At 43.8% G+C, this 18,482-nt stretch overlaps 1 protein-coding gene across 1 annotated transcript in view; it reads right to left on the minus strand.

The window, feature by feature from the left end:
• MLKL (mixed lineage kinase domain like pseudokinase) overlaps positions 1-14,098 on the minus strand; it is a 29,377-nt gene extending 15,279 nt beyond the window's left edge. The window contains exons 1-5 of the mRNA XM_031002957.3: positions 13,626-14,098; positions 13,396-13,485; positions 8,184-8,645; positions 5,247-5,321; positions 4,182-4,368 (exon numbers count right to left, since the gene is read on the minus strand). Coding sequence (XP_030858817.1) covers positions 4,182-4,368; positions 5,247-5,321; positions 8,184-8,643 — 722 coding nt within the window. The 5' untranslated portion in view covers positions 8,644-8,645; positions 13,396-13,485; positions 13,626-14,098. The remainder of the gene's footprint in view (positions 1-4,181; positions 4,369-5,246; positions 5,322-8,183; positions 8,646-13,395; positions 13,486-13,625) is intronic.
• Positions 14,099-18,482: the final 4,384 nt, after the last annotated feature.

The raw sequence follows: 18,482 nt of genomic DNA on the forward strand, positions 1-18,482 counted from the left end.
GGTGCCTGCTACCATGCCCGGCTAATTTTTGTATTTATAGTAGAGGTGGGGTTTCACCATGCTGGCCAGACTAGTCTCGAACTCCTGACCTCAGGTGATCCTCCTGCCTCAGCCTCCCAAAGTGCTGGGATTATAGGCATAAGTCACTGCACCCTGCAAGAAATTTTAAAAGATCTAAATAAATGGAAACACGTCCCATGTTCTTGAATAGGAAGACTTTATACCATTAAGATGGTAACATTTTCCAAATCGACCTACAGGATCAGTGCAATCCTTACCCGATTTGTAGTTGGCTTAAAAAAAAAAAAGCAAAAACAAAAACTGAAATGGACAAGATATTCCTAAAATTTGTGTGGAAATGAAAGGAATTCAGGATAGCCAAGACAGTCTTGCAAAAGAAGAACAAAGCTGGAAGACTTATACTTCTCAATTTCAAAACTTATCACAAGGTTACAGTAATGAAGACAGTATAGTGCTATCATAAGAATAGACAAACAGATCAATGGAATAGAATTGGGAGTCCGGAAATAAACTCATACATATAAAGCCAGTTGATTTTTCACAGTGTTTTTTTTGGAACTTGCTCTGTCACCCAGGCTGGAGTGCAGCGATGCAATTTCTGCTCACTGCAATACCTGCCTTCTGGGTTCAAGAGATTCTACTGCCTCAGCCTCCCAAGTAGCTGGCACTACAGGTGCCTGCCACCACGCCTGGCTATTTTTTTTTTTTTTTTTTTTTTTGCGATGGAGTCTCGCTCTGTCACGCAGGCTGGAGTGCAGTGGCGTGATCTCAGGTCACTGCAAGCTCTGCCTCTCAGGTTCACACCATTCTCCTGCCTCAGCCTCCTGAGTAGCTGGGACTACAGGTGCCCGCCACCACGCCTGGCTAATTTTTTGTATTTTTAGTAGAGACGGGTTTCACCATATTAGCCAGGATGGTCTTAATCTCCTGACCTGGTGATCTGCCCGCCCTGGCCTCCCAAAGTGCTAGGATTACAGTCATGAGCCACTGCGCCCAGCCAACGCCCGGCTAATTTTTGTATTTTTAGTGGAGATGGGGTTTCGCCATGTTGGCTAGGCTGGTCTCGAACTCCTGACCTCAAGTGATCCGCCTGCCTCGGCCTCCCAAAGTGCTAGGATTTCAGATGTGAGCTGCAGTGCCAGGCCAGCACAGTCTTTTAAACAAATGGTTCTGGGACATGTGAATATCAACATGCAGAAAAATTAAGTTGAATGACTACCTTATACAATACACCAAAATTAACTCTAACTTCGGAAACCTAAATATAAGAGCAAAAAACTATAAACTCTTAGAAGAAAACACAGGAGGGCCAGGTGCAGTGGCTCAAGCCTGTAATCCCAGCAGTTTGGGAGGCCAAGGTGGGTGGATTGCTTGAGGTTAGGAGTTTCAGACCAGCCTGGCCAACATGGTGAAACCCTGTCACCACTAAAAATACAAAAATTAGCTGGGCCTGGTGGTGCATGCCTGTAGTTCCAGCTACTCGGGAGGCTGAGGCATGAGAATTGCTTGAACCTAGGAGGTGGAGGTTGCAGTGACTGATATCACACCACTACACTCCAGCCTGGGTGACAGAGCAAGACTCCATCTCAAACAGAACAAAACAAAAAACCCCCCAAAACCTGTACATGAATGTACACAGAAACATTACTCATAATAATCAAAAAGTAGAAAAAACACAAGGTCCTTCAACTGATTAATGGATAAATAGGATGTCCATACAACAGACTATCATTCAGCCATAAAAAGGAATGAAGAAATGATACTTGCTATAATATAGATGAACCTTGAAAATATCATGCTAAGTGAAAGAAGCCAGACTCAACAGGCCACATATTGTATTATTCCATTTACATTAAAGATTCAGAAAAGGCAAATCTATAGAGACAGAAGGTAGAACTGTTGCCTGGGGCTCAGGATGGTGGTGATGGGGGTGAATGAGGAATGACTGCTAGTGGGTATAGGGTTTCTCCTTCCTTCCTTCCTTTTTTCTTTTTTTTTTTCTTTTTTTTTTTTTTTTTTGTTGGAGTCTTGCTCTGTCACCCAGGCTGGAGTGCAGTGGCACGATCTCAGCTCACTGCAACCTTGGCCTCCAAGGTTCAAGTGATTCTCCTGCCTCAGCCTCCCAAGTAGCTGGGATTATAGGCTCATGCCACCATGCCCAGCTAATTTTTGTATTTTTTAGTAGAGACGGGGTTTCACCATGTTGGCCAGGCTGGTCTTGAACTCCTGACCTCAGGTGATCTGCCCTCCTTGGCCTCCCAAAGTGCTGGGATTACAGGCGTGAGCCACTGTACCTGGCCTGTAAATATATTTAAAGCCATTAAATTGTACTTTTTAAATAGGTAAATCTTACGGTATGTAAAATATATCTCAATAAAACTGTTAAAAATACAGTCTCAATGAAAATCTTGATGTGTATTTTGAGGAGTGTGATAAAACTTTCTTTGATATTTATTCAGCTAAGTCAACCTGAAAAAGAAGAATCAAGAGGAGGAAGTTCTTTACCAGATATCGAAATTTACTGCAAAGTCATATGAAAAAAACAGTAACAGTGTGTTACTGGTACAAAAACAGACAAATTGATCAGTGGGAAAGATTAGAGAGATCAGAGTCAGATCTGTGTCTATATAAAAACTTAATATACAATAAATATGGTACCACAAATCAACAGGGAAAAGACAGACGACTTAATAGATGGTATAGAGAAAACTGACTTACTATGTGGCTAAAAATAAAAGTTGACCCTACATAATGTCACATACGAAGGTGGATTCTAGTAGGATTAAAACCTAAATATAAAAAATAAAACTGGAAAGTTAAGAGAAGAAAATATAGAATGCCTTTAAGATCTAGAGGTGGGGCAGGACACCTCCAGAGCACAAATAAAAAGCTTGCAATGTCTAAAGCTGACAAGTGCTTTATTTCCACAATATACAAAGATTTACAAACAGACAAGACAAAAGCAGCAACTGTGATGCAGAAAAGGGCAGAGGATATGAACAGGCAATTTATGGAAGAGAAAACCCAAATAACTAAAACACGTAAATAAGGGCTTGAATTCATTAGTAAAAACAGAAATGCAAGTTCAAATAACTACAAGATATTGATCACTTTATAATTATAAGGATGAAAGTAATCAGAAAGCTGGATAACACTAACGGTTGGTGAGGTTGCTTGTGGGAGTGTAGGCATAGACACTCTGTTCTGAAGAGTTGCCTGGTAGTACTTAGTCACTTAATATACACATATCCTATGGCCCATCATTTTCTCTCCTGGTGCTATATCCCGAAGAATTCTCATACAGGTCCCTAAAGGGAAACTAAGTATGGCATCTTTTTGGTGGGGAAAAGTTGGAAGCTGACTAGGTTCCATCACTGGAAAAAAAAATAGACAAAATATATGGCTCACGCCTGTTATCCCAACACTTTGGAAGGCTGAGGCAGAAGGTGCTTGAGTCCAGGAGTTCCAGACAAGTCTGGGCAGCACAGTGGGACCCTGTCTCTACAAAAAATTTAAATATTGGACAAGAATGGTGGTGCACACCAGCAGTCCCAGCTACTTGGGAGGCTGAGGTGTGAGGATTGCTGGAGCCCAGGAGGTTAAGGCTGCAATGAGCTATGATGTCACCACTGCACTCCAGCCTGGACAACAGAGTGAGACCTTGTCTCAAAAAAAAAAAAAAAAAAAAAAATTGGCAAAATGTGGATCTTCACCATGGATGGCAGACAGAAATTAAGGAGTCCAGATATGGAACATGTTTCATGATGCTGAGTGAAAAAAGTGAGGAAAGGAGGCAACAGACACGTAACTCCACCAGTTGTGAACATGAAAAATGTATGCATACATTTTACAAGAACACATACAAACAAAACACACTAGAATTACTGTCTGTGGAGGGGATGAGCAACTGGGAAACAGGGTTGGAAGGGAAAGTTGTTTTTTTTTTTTTAAATATATATGTGAACAAAGGAGAGAAGACCTAGAACTGAGGTGGAAAGATGTATTTAAGTCAAGACTCTGCTCCTTAACAGTGGAGAGCACATAATTTAACCCTTTAGGGCCCAGGCTTCCTCATCTAAAAATGGAGACAATATCCCTCTCTCCTTGGAGAGTTAGAGTAAGTATTGGTACACACGAGAGAACCACACAAAACAACTTACGTAATGCTGCCAGCCTGGAGTTTTTTGAATACTTTTATGGCCACTGGAGCTCTGTGGTATTCTCCTTTATAAAGTGTGCTGACTTCATTTTCCCTTAGCAGAATCCACGGGGATCCTGAAAGCTGCTCCTTCTTGATCTCCTTGATTTGCTCTTGCGGGATCTCCCGCATGCATTTTGGTGGTAAATCTGACCTCGCCCCCGAGAGGAAAGAAGACAAAAGAGTCAATGAGCAGAGGAAGGGGTCCTAAGGGAGGTGGCATATTTGTGATGTGTGAGTGGGAAGCTCGACAACATGAACCAGAGCTGGTGGTGGCTGGGGCTTCTGATGGACTCAGCCCAAGGGAGCGGCTCCCGTGCCTCTGAGTGACCAGTAGAGACACAGCTGGACAGTTAACAGAATGTGTCATCCACTTCCTTTCCCTCCTCTTCAAATCCCGCCTGTCCCTCCAGCCTTAACCCTCATCCAGACTCATCTCTCTCATCCTGGAAGGATGTCTATTCCTGTTACCCAGAGCTTGGCACTTGAGCATCTGGCATGTGGCGTAGTCATTTCAGATCTAGTAGTTAGGGACATAGTTCAAGCTCAGTAACCTTGCTGTTGTGTGTTCACTGTCTGTCTTTCCTCTTTCCTCCTCCACCCCGTGAGCTCCTGGAAGGCAGTGTCCTTCTCTGCATCTTAGTTACCTCTTTGCATGGTCTCTGGCATAAACCAGATACTCACAGTTTTGTTGAATGAATGAATGAGTGGGCATTTTAAATTTGATTTGAATTTCTTCTTGGAAATTCGGCAACTGAACTGAAGCTATGATGCTATTCATAGAGGTTTTTAAGCACTTTGACAGCTGCTAGAAGGTATCTTACTGGTCAAGAAGCTCTCTCCACATGTTATTCCATGGACAGAAGCCTGGGCTAGCCATGAATGGATCCCCAAACCTGTGGGCTGCTTCCAGCCATCCAGCACAGAAAATGGACAAATGCAGGGGTAGGGGGAGGCTGGGGTCCCAGTAAACTGATGACTTCTAGTTTGGGGGCCATCAGAAACAGCAGGGCACATGATAACTTACACTGCCTCAAAGTTTCCTTGATTTCTTTCATGTTGATTTCTAATCGTCTCAATGAAGCTTCTATTTTTTCATTATCTGCAGGAAAAAAGGGCATTATATGCTCAAAATAGATACTAAAATCACATGCCAATCCAAACTAAAATGCTAATTAAAACTGTTGAGATATCATTTTTTACCTATCATATTCATTATGGTAGGGATTACTACTGATCACCAATATTCAGATTTCTACTTCTGAGCACATAGGAAATGCATTAAAGCATGGCTGGGTAACTTGCTTTGGCTAAGAAATGAAGAAAAGAGATGTCTGTCACTTCCCAGAGGGAGCATTTAACTGACTCTGCATAAGGTTCCAACCTGGCTGCTTTGGAAGTGAGGAAAGTTTGCGTCAACGCGGAAGTGCTATACTATTGAAAGTATCCTGGAAGGAGGACATTCACCTTGGAGAGTCCCCTGGACTTTGCCTGAATGAGAAACAAACTTGTTTCTTTAGAACACTGAGTTGTTGTTTTTTAAACCACAGTATAATCAAATCAATCCTGATATATATACTCAGAAACATGTTTGAAAATTTATAACACACTATTTACAGTGGTCAGCCATCCCTGTCTGCCCAGGACTGAGGAGTTCTGGGGACATGAAACCCTGACTACTAAAAGTGGGAAAGTCTCCTATGGGAAAAGTATAGAGAAGCAGATAACTCATGCATTGTTAGTAGAAGTAATATCTGTGCAACTTCTATCAAAATTTGAAATGCCTACAGTCTTTGACTTCGTGATTTTACCTAGCAATTCCACTTCTGGGAATTTCTCATAAACATATCTTGAAATAGGCCAGGCATGGTGGCTCATGCCTGTAATCCTAGCACTTTGGGAGGCCGAGTCAGGCAGATCACTAGAGATCAGGAGTTTGAGACCAGCCTGGCCAAACTGGTCAGTAGAGATAGTGAAACCCCGTCTCTACTAAAAATACAAAAATTAGCCGGGTGTGGTGGCACATGCCTGTAATCCCAACTACTCGGGTGACTGAGGCACAAGAATCACTTGAACCCAGGAAGCAGAGGTTGCGTGAGCCAAGATCGTGTCACTGCACTCCAGCAAGACTCTGTCTCAAAAAAAAAAAAAAAAAAAAAAGAAAGAAAGAAGGAAAAGAAAAAAAGTTCTGGTGATGGATGGTGGCGACGGTTTCAGAACCATGTGAATATACTTCATGCCACTGAATTGGCATCTAAAAATGGTTGAAATGGTAAATTTTTTTTTTTTTTTTTTTCTTTTTGAGACAGAATCTCGCTGTCTCCCAGGCTGGAGTGCAGTGGAGCGATCTCAGCTCACTGCAGGCTCTGCCCTGCGGGGTTCACGCCATTCCCCCGCCTCAGCCTCCCGAGTAGCTGGGACTACAGGCGCCCACCACCTCGCCCGTCTAATTTTTTGTATTTTCAGTAGAGACGGGGTTTCACCGTGTTAGCCAGGATGGTCTCGATCTCCTGACCTCATGATCCGCCTGCCTCGGCCTCCCAAAGTGCTGGGATTACAGGCGTGAGCCACCCCGCCTGGCCGAAACGGTAAATTTTATGTTACGTATATTTTATCACAAAAAATGGGAAAAAATGATGGGTGTATGTATTGGGTTGTTTTTGAATTTGTGTGCTGCTAGTATGATCATAAAACAAAACAAAACAGTAGGGTAGATGCCAAGTAGGAAAACAAGCTATATAATTCAATGGATATTTACAAGGGAGGATATTGAAGATTATTTAATGAGAAAAGAAGAAATAGAACAATGTGTTTGGTATGATGCTGACTGTGTGACAACAACAATAAAATATATATACTTAAATCTCCAGAAGGGTATTCAAGAAACCGGTAGATTGTTTGATTGTATCTCAGATTTTGATGAAGGTTGCACAAATATCCTACCGACAATGGATGAGATTATCATTTTGTCTACATGGTTTCCATCAGACTTCCCCAGTTTTAGTACTGAAGGTCTCATGTCCTCAGAAAGGGAAACAGGGGCCCCTGAGGTCAAGGAGGGAGATTCACTTCTCACGGTGGCCCCCCTCCATCCTTTGTTTTTGGAGACAGGATCTCGCTCTGTCACCCAGGCTGCAGTGCAGTGGAGAAATCGTGGCTCACTGCAGCCTCGACCTCCTAGGTGCCTGTAATCCCAGCACTTTGGGAGGCTGAGGCAAGAGGATCACTTGAGGCCAGGAGTTCTACACCAGCCTGGGCAACATAGTGAGACTCTCTATCTACAAAAAATAAAATAAAAATTAGCTGGGCATGGTGGCGTGCACACCTATAGTCCCAGCCACTCGGGAAGCTGAGGTGGGAGGATCACTTGAACCTGAGGCTGCAGCGAGCTATGATTGTGCCACTGTCCTCTAGCCCGTGTAACAGAGACTCTGTCTCAAAAAATGAAACAAAACAAAACAAAACTCCTCCTCAATGCTGGCTTGCCCAAATTTCACCAGCCCCCACCATATATCTGGGCCAAAGGATGTTAGGAGTTTTTTTTTTTTTTTTTTTTTGAGACAGAGTCTCGCTCTGTCGCCCAGGCTGGAGTGCAGTGGCGCGATCTCAGGTCACTGCAAGCTCTGCCTCTCAGGTTCACACCATTCTCCTGCCTCAGCCTCCCGAGTAGCTGGGACTACAGGCGCCCGCCACCATGCCTGGCTAATTTTTTGTATTTTTAGTAGAGACGGGGTTTCATCGTGTTAGCCAGGATGGTCTCAATCTCCTGACCTAGTGATCCGCCCGCCTTGGCCTCCCAAAGTGCTGGGATTACAGGCGAGAGCCATCGCGCCCAGCTAGGAGTTTTGAGCTACAAGTATGTTACAACTGCTCAAACTTCATCATTGCTGCTCCTTTGGTAAATTAAAGTGAGACTAAAATGCATTCAACTGCACTCCCACTCCCCACCAAAGACCCAACTTGCCTCTTCTTAGCATCTGGAAGGCTCGCCTGTCTTCGTCTGCATCCTGCTGATCTTCCTGTGCCCAGGACGCTCCTTGGCTTACGGGTGAAACAGGCATGCGTTGCTCAACCTGAAGTAACAGCGAGAGCTCCTTCCAGACATCACTCAGCTTCCTGTTCACGTCCTTGAAGAGTATTTTGTCCTGGCTTGCTGTTAGAAACCTGCAGATATTGGATCTATTGCTGAACTTTTCTATCTCCCCATTAGCCTCCTCCAGGGCAGCCTTGAAGCGGTTCATGGCTGTGCTTAACTTCTCAGAGGGCACGCTCCTCTTTCCTTGGTCCTGGAGCATCTCCAGAGGCTTGATCAGGCCGAGGACGCGGTGGCCCAGGCGCCGGCACTGTTTCTTGCAGTATTTCATCTCTTCACACCGTTTGTGGATGACCTGGCCAAGGGTGATAATATGCTTCAAATTTTCCATGCCTGGAAGAAATGAATGGAATTTGGTGAAATCCCCAAATCTCCTGCATATTCACTACTTGGCTAAGAAAGAATCAAAGGGGTCTGTGACTTAAATGCCTGAGGAGGTCTCCCCAGCATTTTCATGCAAGATAGAGATGGTTTGCTACCCACCAAAATCTGTTCTGCCCTTGAACAATAATAGAGTTGTAGCTGGGAAGAGCTGGTCCAGCCGGAACTACATCTCCCAGCCTTCCTTGCAACTTGATGTGGCCATGTGACTAGTTCTCACCAATGGGGTGTAAGTGCATGTGACCTGCTCTACTTCGGACTGGGGCAGCTGTGCCGCCTCCTCACACTCTCCCTTGGCTGGCTGGATGCGTGGGGTGAAGCGGCCCTGGGGTGGTGGAGCCCCAAGAAGAGTCTTGAGTCCCTGGATAATCACTTGGAGGAGAGCTGCCCACAGACCTGGAACGTGTCATGGACTGTTAAGTGATCAAGGAATAAACTTGTATTGCATGTAAACCGTTAATATTTTCAGGTTGATATGTTTACATCAGTTTCGTCTATTACAGATATATCCTGCTAAAGCATAGAGGTTTCAGGGGCCAGGCAGGTAATTCAAATGAGTGAAGTGAGCTGAGCTAGTCTTTACTGCCACAGATAAATATGTTTCTTTCTGTTTTTCTTAAAACATGTGGACTATCTTTCATTTTTCCTACAAAAAATTGTTCAGTTTCTTCCTACAGTCCTTTAAGAAAAATGCAGCTGGGCGAGGTGGCTCCCACCGATAATCCCAGCACTTTGAGAGGAAGAGACAGGAGGATTGCTTGAGGCCAGGAGTTCCAGACCAGTCTGGACAGCAAAGTGAGACCCTTTCTCTACAAAAATAGAAAAAATAAAATGAAATAAATAAAATATAAAATTGGCTGGGCGCGGTGACTCACGCCAGTAATCCCAGCACTTTGGAAGGCTGAGGTGGGCGGATCACTTGAGGTCAGGAGTTGGAAACCAGCCTGGCCAACATGGTGAAACCCCGTCTCTACTAAAAATACAAAAATTAGCTAGGTGTGGTGGTGCACGCCTGTAATCCCAGCTACTCGGAGGGCTAAGCCAGGAGAATTGCTTGAACCCATGGGGCGGAGGTTGCACCATCTCAAAAAAATGTAATATACTACATATATATAGTAATATATATATAATATTACATATATAGTAATATATATGTAATATATATATGCAATATATATGTAATATTATATATATGTAATATATATGTAATATTACATATATAGTAATACATATATAATATTACATATATAGTAATACATATATATAATATTACGTATATATTATATATATAAGTTAGCCTGGTGTGGTGGCACACACCTATAGTCTCAGCTACCTGGGAAGTTGAGATAGGAGGATTCCTTGAGTCCAGGAGGTTGAGGCTGCAGTGCTAGCTTCCTACTCTTAACCTCTCTGTCTTCTCTGAACATGAGTGAGGAAGCACAGAGCCCTGATCCTAAAGCTTGGAATGAGGCTAACCTGAGCATGGTAGAATGGAAAGGGAGAAAGAATCTGAGTCTTTGATGACAACATTGAGCCACTGGTTTGAACTGACATGAAGTGTACCCCATCCCCTAACTGCAGGTTTCATGAACCAATAACCTCCCTGATTGTTTAAGGCAGTTTGAATCATGTTTGCTGTATTTGCAACTGAAGCCAACTGCATTCAGCAATGAATGATGATAATAATTATGACACTAGATCTCTCAATTCACCTACTACATCCTAAGTGCTTTGGAACCCCCAGCTCTCCATGGTTAATTTCATTTAACAGATGAAGATACCATCTGGGCACAGTAGTTCATACCTGTAATCCCAACATTTTGGGAGGTAGAGGTGGGAGGATTGCTTGAGGCCAGGAGTTCCAGACCATTCTGGGCAACACAGCGAGACCCATCTCTACTAAAAATACAAAAATTAGCTGGGACCTGTAGTCCCAGCTACTCAGGAGGCTGAGGCGGGAGAATCGCTTGAGCCTGGGAGGTTGAGGCTGCAGTGAGCTATGATGACACCACTGCACTCCAGCCAGGGAAACAGAGAGACCCTGTCTCGAAAAAACAAACAGGTGAAAAGTGAAGATGCTGCGGTTCAGGGCGGTTGCATTCAAATAATCACAAGGCCATGGAACCAGTTTTCAAAGTATTTAAAATAAAGTTAGGGTAGGGTGTGATGACTCAAACCTGTAATCCCAGCACTTTGTGAGGCTGAGGCCAGGGGATCGCATGAGCCCGAGTTCGAGACCAGCCTGGGCAACATGGTGAAACCCTGTCTCTACAAAAAAATACAAAAATTTGCTGGATGTGGTGGTGCTTGCCTGTAGTCCCAGCTACTCTGGAGCCTGAGGAGGGAGAATTGATTGAGGCTGGGAGGTCGAGGCTGCAGTGAGCCATGATTGTGCCACTGACTCCATTCCAGCATGGGCAACAGAATAAGACGGTGTCTCAAAAACACCACCACCACCACCACCACCACTAACAAATGACAACAAAAAACAAAGTTAGTTTTTTTTTTTTTAACAGCTCAGTGAAATAGGTAGGTTAAGTATTAATGCCAGTTTATGGATTAATTAGCAGCTTGGAGAAAATAATTGTCCTGGAGCCCAAGTATGGCTTTAAAACATGAGTAAGGCACTGGCAGAAGTGAAACTAAATAAATGAGCAATCGATATAGTTGTATTTTTGTTGCCTGAGAGTTACAGTGATTGGGCAAGGGAGGTAACAGTTATTAGGGCACTCCTAAAAAGACTAGTGGATCTCAGACTACCCAGCTATTCCCACGTGCTAAGCAGATATCTTCAAGGCCATTTCTTGGGAATTGTGAGGGCAAAAGGTTTTACACTTTCTCTGTTGCACCAGAAACAGAAGCAAATGTGGCAATGTTGTTCAAGGAATCTTGCAAATTGTAGCTTCCTAGCTCTAAGCTCCAGTTATCTTACTAGCAGCCTCATCAGAAAGCCATATCTCAGCACTGAACTAATCAGAAAGGAAAATGGGGAAAATATCCCACCCATAGAACTGACAAACAATTTAAAATAATAAATTATACAGTGGTGGCATGGTATGAAGAAAATTGCAGCGGTCACATAGGCTCATGCCTGTAATCTCAGCGATTTGGAAGGCCGAGGCAGGTGGATCACCTGAGGTCGGGGGTTTGAGATCAGCCCAGCCAACATGGTGAAACCCCATCTCTACTAAAAATACTAAAATTAGCCGAGCATGGTAGCAGGCGCCTGTAATCCCAGCTACTCGGGAGGCTGAGGCAGGAGAATTGCTTGAACCCGGGAGGTGGAGGTTGCACTGAGCCGAGATCACACCACTGTGCTCCAACCTGGGCAACAGAGCAAAACTCCGTCTCAAAAACAAAAACAAAAACAAAAAAAAAGAAAGAAAGAAAATTGCACAAAACAAAGCTTGAAGAAAGGAGGAAAGAGAAGTGTTATGTTTCTGGCTGGGAAGACTAAAACAGACCAACCCAGCAATCCTTCCCAAATTTAAATCCAATTTAATGCAGTTCCAATAAAACATCTACTGACATATTTTGGCATTAAATCAAAATGATCCTAAAGTTCATTTGAAATGGGAAATTAGTAGGGATAACCAGGATTTTAAAAAATAAAGAAAAAGGGACTTGCCTGTATGATATTAAAATATATTAAAAACTGCAAAATATTGGGAAAAAAGCACCCTACAATAACTTAAATTGTTTAAGGGCTTATTAAGTATATGATCTACAAGGGAAGAAAGGGAATATACATATATACACACTTAGACCGGGCAATTTGAATTTCTGGGAACTTATGATATAGAAAAGCTTGTGTGTGTAGATAGACGGCTACTGAGATGTTCACTGCAGTGCTATTTATAATATGTAAAACAAACAGCTAAGAATATGTTCAGGCCAGCTGCAGTGGCTCACACCTGTAATCCCAGCACTTTGGGAGGGTGAGGTAGGAGGATCACCTGAGCCCAGGAGTTTGAGACCAGCCTGGGTGACAAAGCGAGACCCTGGCTCTACCAAAAAACACAAAAAAAAATTTAATTGGGTGTGGTGATGTGCACCCTACTTGTAGTCCTAGCTACTTGGGAGGATCTGGCGGGAGGATCACTTGAGCCCGGGAGTTCCGAGGCTGCAGTGAGCTATGATTGTGCCACTGCACTCCAGCCTGGGCAACAGAGGAAGACTCCATCTCTCAAAATAGATAAATAAAAAGAAAAAGGGGATTATGTTCATACGTTACGATGAGAAAACAGGTTACTAATTTTAAAAGTGAAAAATCTTTAAATGGTAATAACAATGCAAATTCACCTCTTCCCTCCAAAAAATAAAAAATAAAAATAAAATAAAATAAAATAAGTAAAGGTTATCAGGCATTTCCCTCTTCTCTCTCTCTCACTCTGTCTCTCTCTCACGCCTTCAGCCTGCAAACCTGAAGACTTCCTTTTTCTGAGAAGACATCAGGTTGCTTGTTCCCGTGCCCCTGCCCTCCACGACCCCCACTGCTACTGGGCGTCTCGCTTTGGCGGAAGGTAGTGCGAGATCCGAGCAGGCAGCTCCACCATCAGAGCCGAGGAAATGAAACCAACTCGGTCCTGAGTTCCAGGAACTTGGACCGGGCCACCCTCACCCCTGGTTCTTCCCATCACCGCCCAGGAATCCGGCTGCAGCCCCTCGGCCCCGCCGCCTCCTGGGAAGACCCCATGCTCACCGTCACGCCTCCCGAGGGGTGTGCGTCCAATCTGTCCCGTGCACAGTTCCAAAAAGCTCGCTCTTCCACCTTCTTTCCCACGACCGCCTCCTGCCCAGGCGAGAAGTTTGCAAACGCGAGGCCCGCGGGAGTTCCCCTGCGCCCCCTTCCCTGGTGCCCGCGCCCTGCACTCTGCTGACCGTACCGGACGCCACACGTGGCTGGCGGCGACAAGGCACCCCGATCCCTACCTGAGGGAAACCCCGGCCACTGCAGCTGCACTTGAGCAGGGTCCCTCCACTCAGCCACTTGGACGGCTGTTTCTGTCCTGTGCCCTCCGGAGGCCACTGCCTCAGGTCTGTGATGCCTGCAGAGAATGCTGCGACACTTCCCCCTCCGACGTGGCTCCAGCTGCCAACCACCAGGCTCACGGTGCCCTGGCTCCCTGGAGCCGCTTTCTAGGCAGCTCGGAGCCACGGCCCCTCCCTTCCTTGCTCCTGTCCTTTCCACACTCTTCCTGCCTTCCCCAAAGTCACTCGGTAACTACGCTGTACACGTCACTGCCAAGCCTTCTTTGGGGGCTGGGGATTCAGAATAGAATAAGGTCCCAGCAACCATTATAACCAGGACACAGTATGAGAAGGACTGGAAGTTTAGAGAAAAACTGAAAGTTGGAGAGGAGCTTCTGGTGTTTGCTTCTCTGTGCTGGATAATATTGGCGGGCTAGGGAGGGTACAAGGGAAGAGACACCAAAGTGGGAAAAAAGTCACTTCCTCTTCTAAGGTCATTGCAGAACATCCTGTTACAGTGTGAGTTAGGTTTTCTTAAGATTAACTACATCTTCAGCTAGAAAGTCTAAGTAGTGTTATGCATTTACTCAACAGACTATTTGCCTCTAAAAGAACAGAACTGGGAGCTGGGTGTGGTGCCTCATGCCTGTAATTCCAGCACTTTCGGAGGCGGAGGTGGCCAGATCACCTGAGGTCAGGAGTTCGAGACCATCCTGGCCAACATGGGGAAACCCTGTCTCTACTAAAAATACAAAAATTAGCCAGGCGTGGTGGTGCATGCCTGTAATCCCAGCTACTCGGGAGCCTGAGAGGGGAGAATCGCTTGAACCCGGCCTTGGAGATTCACTTCTTCGCCTTCCTATTGTTCTTCGTCTCCTGCACCATCAGTTTTCTTCCCGTCTTAGGTGAAGAGATTGAGGTGAGGCAGGAGAATAGGGTCTGCAGGCAGGGAACATAAAGCTGATTCACGCTGACTTCTTAGAACTAAATAAAATGGAAACATTTCAGCTATGACAGGAAATATTTTCTTCATTTACATATGGCGTTCACTGAGTAAGTGACTGAGCAACTTCACTTCATCTTCTTCATTTACACAGGGTGTACACCAAGTAACCAATGGGAGCCTCTAGAGGATATTTAAACCCCAGAAAATTCTGTAACGGAGTTCTTGAGCCCCTATGCTCAGGCTGGCTCCCACCCTGTGGAGTGTACCTTTGCTTTCAATGCATCTCTGCTTTTGTTGCCTCATTCTTTCCTTGCTTTGTTTGTGCATTTTGCCCATTTCTTTGTTCAAGATGCCAAGAACCTGGACACCTTCAACAAGTAACACAGGTGCCTGTGATTTATTGAAGGAAGACTCTTAGGAGAGTGGTGGGTAGGATAGGGCAGAGGAAGAAAAAGTGAAACAAGTATGTAGTCAGTGGAGGCTCCATGGGGAGGTCTGGAATGTGAAGGTCTGGAACAAGAGGCAGCCTCCTTTCTGCCCAGGGCAATTATTCTGGACGAGGGGGAAGCTGTGTGAGTGTTTAGCTGTGAACACTCATAGCAGCTGCAGGATGGGTATACTGATCTGCTATAAACAATATCATACAATGTATAACCTTTTGGAAGTTTTTTTCTTTTCTTTTCTTTTTTTTTTAACTGTCCCACCATCAATGTACAAGACATTCGGTTTCTCTGCATCCTCAGCAGCCTTTTATTTTGTCCCTGCCTGAATTTTTAGCAGGTGAATAGTGATATATCATCATGGTTTTTTGTTTTGTTTTGTTTTGAGATGGAGTCTTACTCTGTTGCCCAGGCTGGAGTGCAGTGGCGCCATCTCAGCTCACTGCAACCTCCACCTCCCGGGTTCAAGCGATTCTCCAGCCTCAGCCTCCCAAGTAGCTGGGACTACAAGCGTGCACCACCACGCCTGTCTATTTTTTGTATTTTTAGTAGAGACAGCATTTCGCCATATTGGCCAGACTGGTCTCGAACTCCTGAGTTCAGGTGATCCACCCACCTTGGCCTCCCAAAGTGCTGGGATTATAGGCATGAGCCACCGCTCCTGGTCTCATCATGGTTTTAATTGGCATTTCTTTAGTGCCTGGTGATGATGGACATGTTTTCATGTGCTTGTTTGCCATCTGTATAGCCTCATTGGTGAAATGTCTGTCCATGTCTTTTGCCCATTTTTAGTTGAATTCTTTTTGAAAAACTTGAGTTTTGAGAGTTTAAATATTCTAGATATTAGTCCTTTGCCAGATATGTGGTGTTCAAATGGTGGTGGAGTAACTGGACAAAAAAATGAACTTCACCTAAACCTCATATTCTATGCAAAAATTGCGTGAATGGATCAGGGATTTAAATGTAAAATGTAAAACAAGGAACCTTTTAGAAGAAAGCAGAGAGAACTGTGCAGAATGAAAGGACATTTCCTGTTGAGAAAATGTAAATGTTTGAAAAAAGTTTAGGGCCGGTCGCAGTGGCTCACGCCTGTAATCCCAGCACTTTGGGAGGCCGAGGTGGGCGGATCATGAGGTCAGGAGATCAAGACCATCCTGGCTAACACGGTGAAACCCCATCTCTACTAAAAATAAAAAAAAAAAATTAGCCGGGTGGTGGCGGGCGCCTGTAGTCCCAGCTACTCGGGAGGCTGAGGCAGGAGAATGGTGTGAACCCAGGAGGCGGAGCTTGCAGTGAGCCGAGATCGCGCCATTGCACTCCAGCCTGGGTGACAGAGTGAGACTCCGTCTCAAAAAAAAAAAAAAAAAAAGAAAAGAAAAAAGTTTAAATGAGCCCTTGAAAATGTTTTTATTTTTAGTAGAGACAGAGGTCTCCCTGTGTTGCCCAGGCTGATCTTGAACTTCTGAACTCAAGCAATCCTCATGCCTTGGCCCCCCAAAGTGTTGGGATTACAAGCTTGAGCCACCTTGCCTGGCCAAATGAGTCTATTTAATAAGAATGGCTATTCATACTAAAAATTGTACAATATTAAAAATAATTCCCAGTTTCTTTGGCTTTATCTTGGAGTTGCCATTTGAAAAAAAAAAATCACAAAAAAAAAAAAAAAAAAAACTTGTAGAACATGTAGAAGAAAATCTTCAGAACCTAAGGCTAGGCGAAGAATTCTTAGGCATGACATCAAAGCCATTATTATTATTTCTTCTTTTCTTTTTTTTCTTTTTCTTTTTTTTTTGTTTTGAGATGGAGTCTCCCTCTGTTGCCAGGCTGTAGTGCAGTGCTGTGATCTCAGCTTACTGCAACCTCCACCTCCAAGGCTCAAACAATTCTCCTGCCTCAGCCTTCCAACAAGCTGGGACTACAGGCATGTGCCACCACGCTTGGCTAGTTTTTTTTGTATTTTTAGTAGACATGGAGTTTTAGCATGTTGGCCAGGCTGGTCTCGAACTCCTGACCTCAAGTGACCTGCCTTGGCCTCCCAAAGTGCTGGGATTACAGGCGTGAGCCACTGCGCCTGGCCCCAAAGCCATTATTCTTAAAATTAAAAAATGATAAATCAGACTTGATCAAAATTTGAAACTTGCTCTGCAAAGACCCTTTTAAGGGGATGAAAAGACAAATTACAGATTGGGAGAAAATGTTTGCAAATCACATATCAAATAATATGCTTCTAAATAATTCATGAGTCAAAAAGGACATTTTCTCAAGAGAAATGAAGATATATTTTGCTCAATAAATTTAAAGAGATCAAAATCATACAAAGCATCTTCTTTGACCACAATAGAATAAAACTAGAAATAAATAACAGAAAGAGAACTGGAATATTCACAAATATGCAGAAATTAAACAACATACACTTAAACAACTAGTGGGACAAAGAAGAAATCACAAGGGAAATTAGAAAATACTTAGAGACAAACAAAAGATACAACATGCCAAAACTTAGGGGATGCAGCAAAAACAGTTCTCAAAGGATAATTTATAGCTACGTGGCTACAAAAGAGAAAAAGAGAGAGGCCTGGTGCGGTGGCTCATGCCTGTAATCCCAGCACTTTGGGAGGCTGAGGCGGGTGGATCACGAGGTTAGGAGTTCAAGACCAGCCTGGCCAATATGGTGAAACCCCGTCTGCTAAAAATACAAAAAAAAAAAAAATATCGCGACATGATGGCGGGCACCTGTAATCTCAGCTGCTCAGGAGGCTGAGGCAGGAGAATCGCTTGAACCCAGGAGGCAGAGGTTGCAGTGAGCCAAGATTATGCCACTGCACTCCAGCCTTGGTGACAGAGCGAGACTCTATCTCAAAAAAAAAGAGAGGGAGATCTCAAATCATTATCCCAACTCTACCCTTTAAAGAACTAGTAAAAGAAGAACAAATCAAACCCAAAACTAGCAGAAGGGAGGAAATTACCAAGATCAGAAAAGAGAAAATCAATGAAAGTAAAAGTTAGTTCTTTGAAAAGATTGATAAAATTGACGAATCCTTAGCTAAACTAAAACGAAAAGAGAGAAGATGAAAATAACTTAAATCAGAAATGAAAGTGGGGACCTTACTATCTCCTTATAGAAATAAAAAGGACTATGAGAGAAAACTATGAACAATTGTTTGCCAACCAATCAGGTAACCTAGAGGATATGGACAAATTCCCAGGCACACAAAATTTACCTAATTCACTCAATGAGAAATAGAAAATCTGAACATACCTACAACAAGTAAAGAAATTGAATTAATAATCAAAACTCCTCCAAACAAGAAAAGTCCAGGCCTAATAGTTTTACAGTAAATTCTACCAAACATTTTTTTCTTTCTTGGAGACTTTTATTTATTTTATTTATTTATTTTTATTATATTTTAAGTCCTGCGGTACAGTGCAGAA

Source organism: Gorilla gorilla, chromosome 18 (genome assembly GCF_029281585.2).
Source record: "Gorilla gorilla gorilla isolate KB3781 chromosome 18, NHGRI_mGorGor1-v2.1_pri, whole genome shotgun sequence".
Lineage (NCBI taxonomy): Eukaryota > Metazoa > Chordata > Mammalia > Primates > Hominidae > Gorilla > Gorilla gorilla.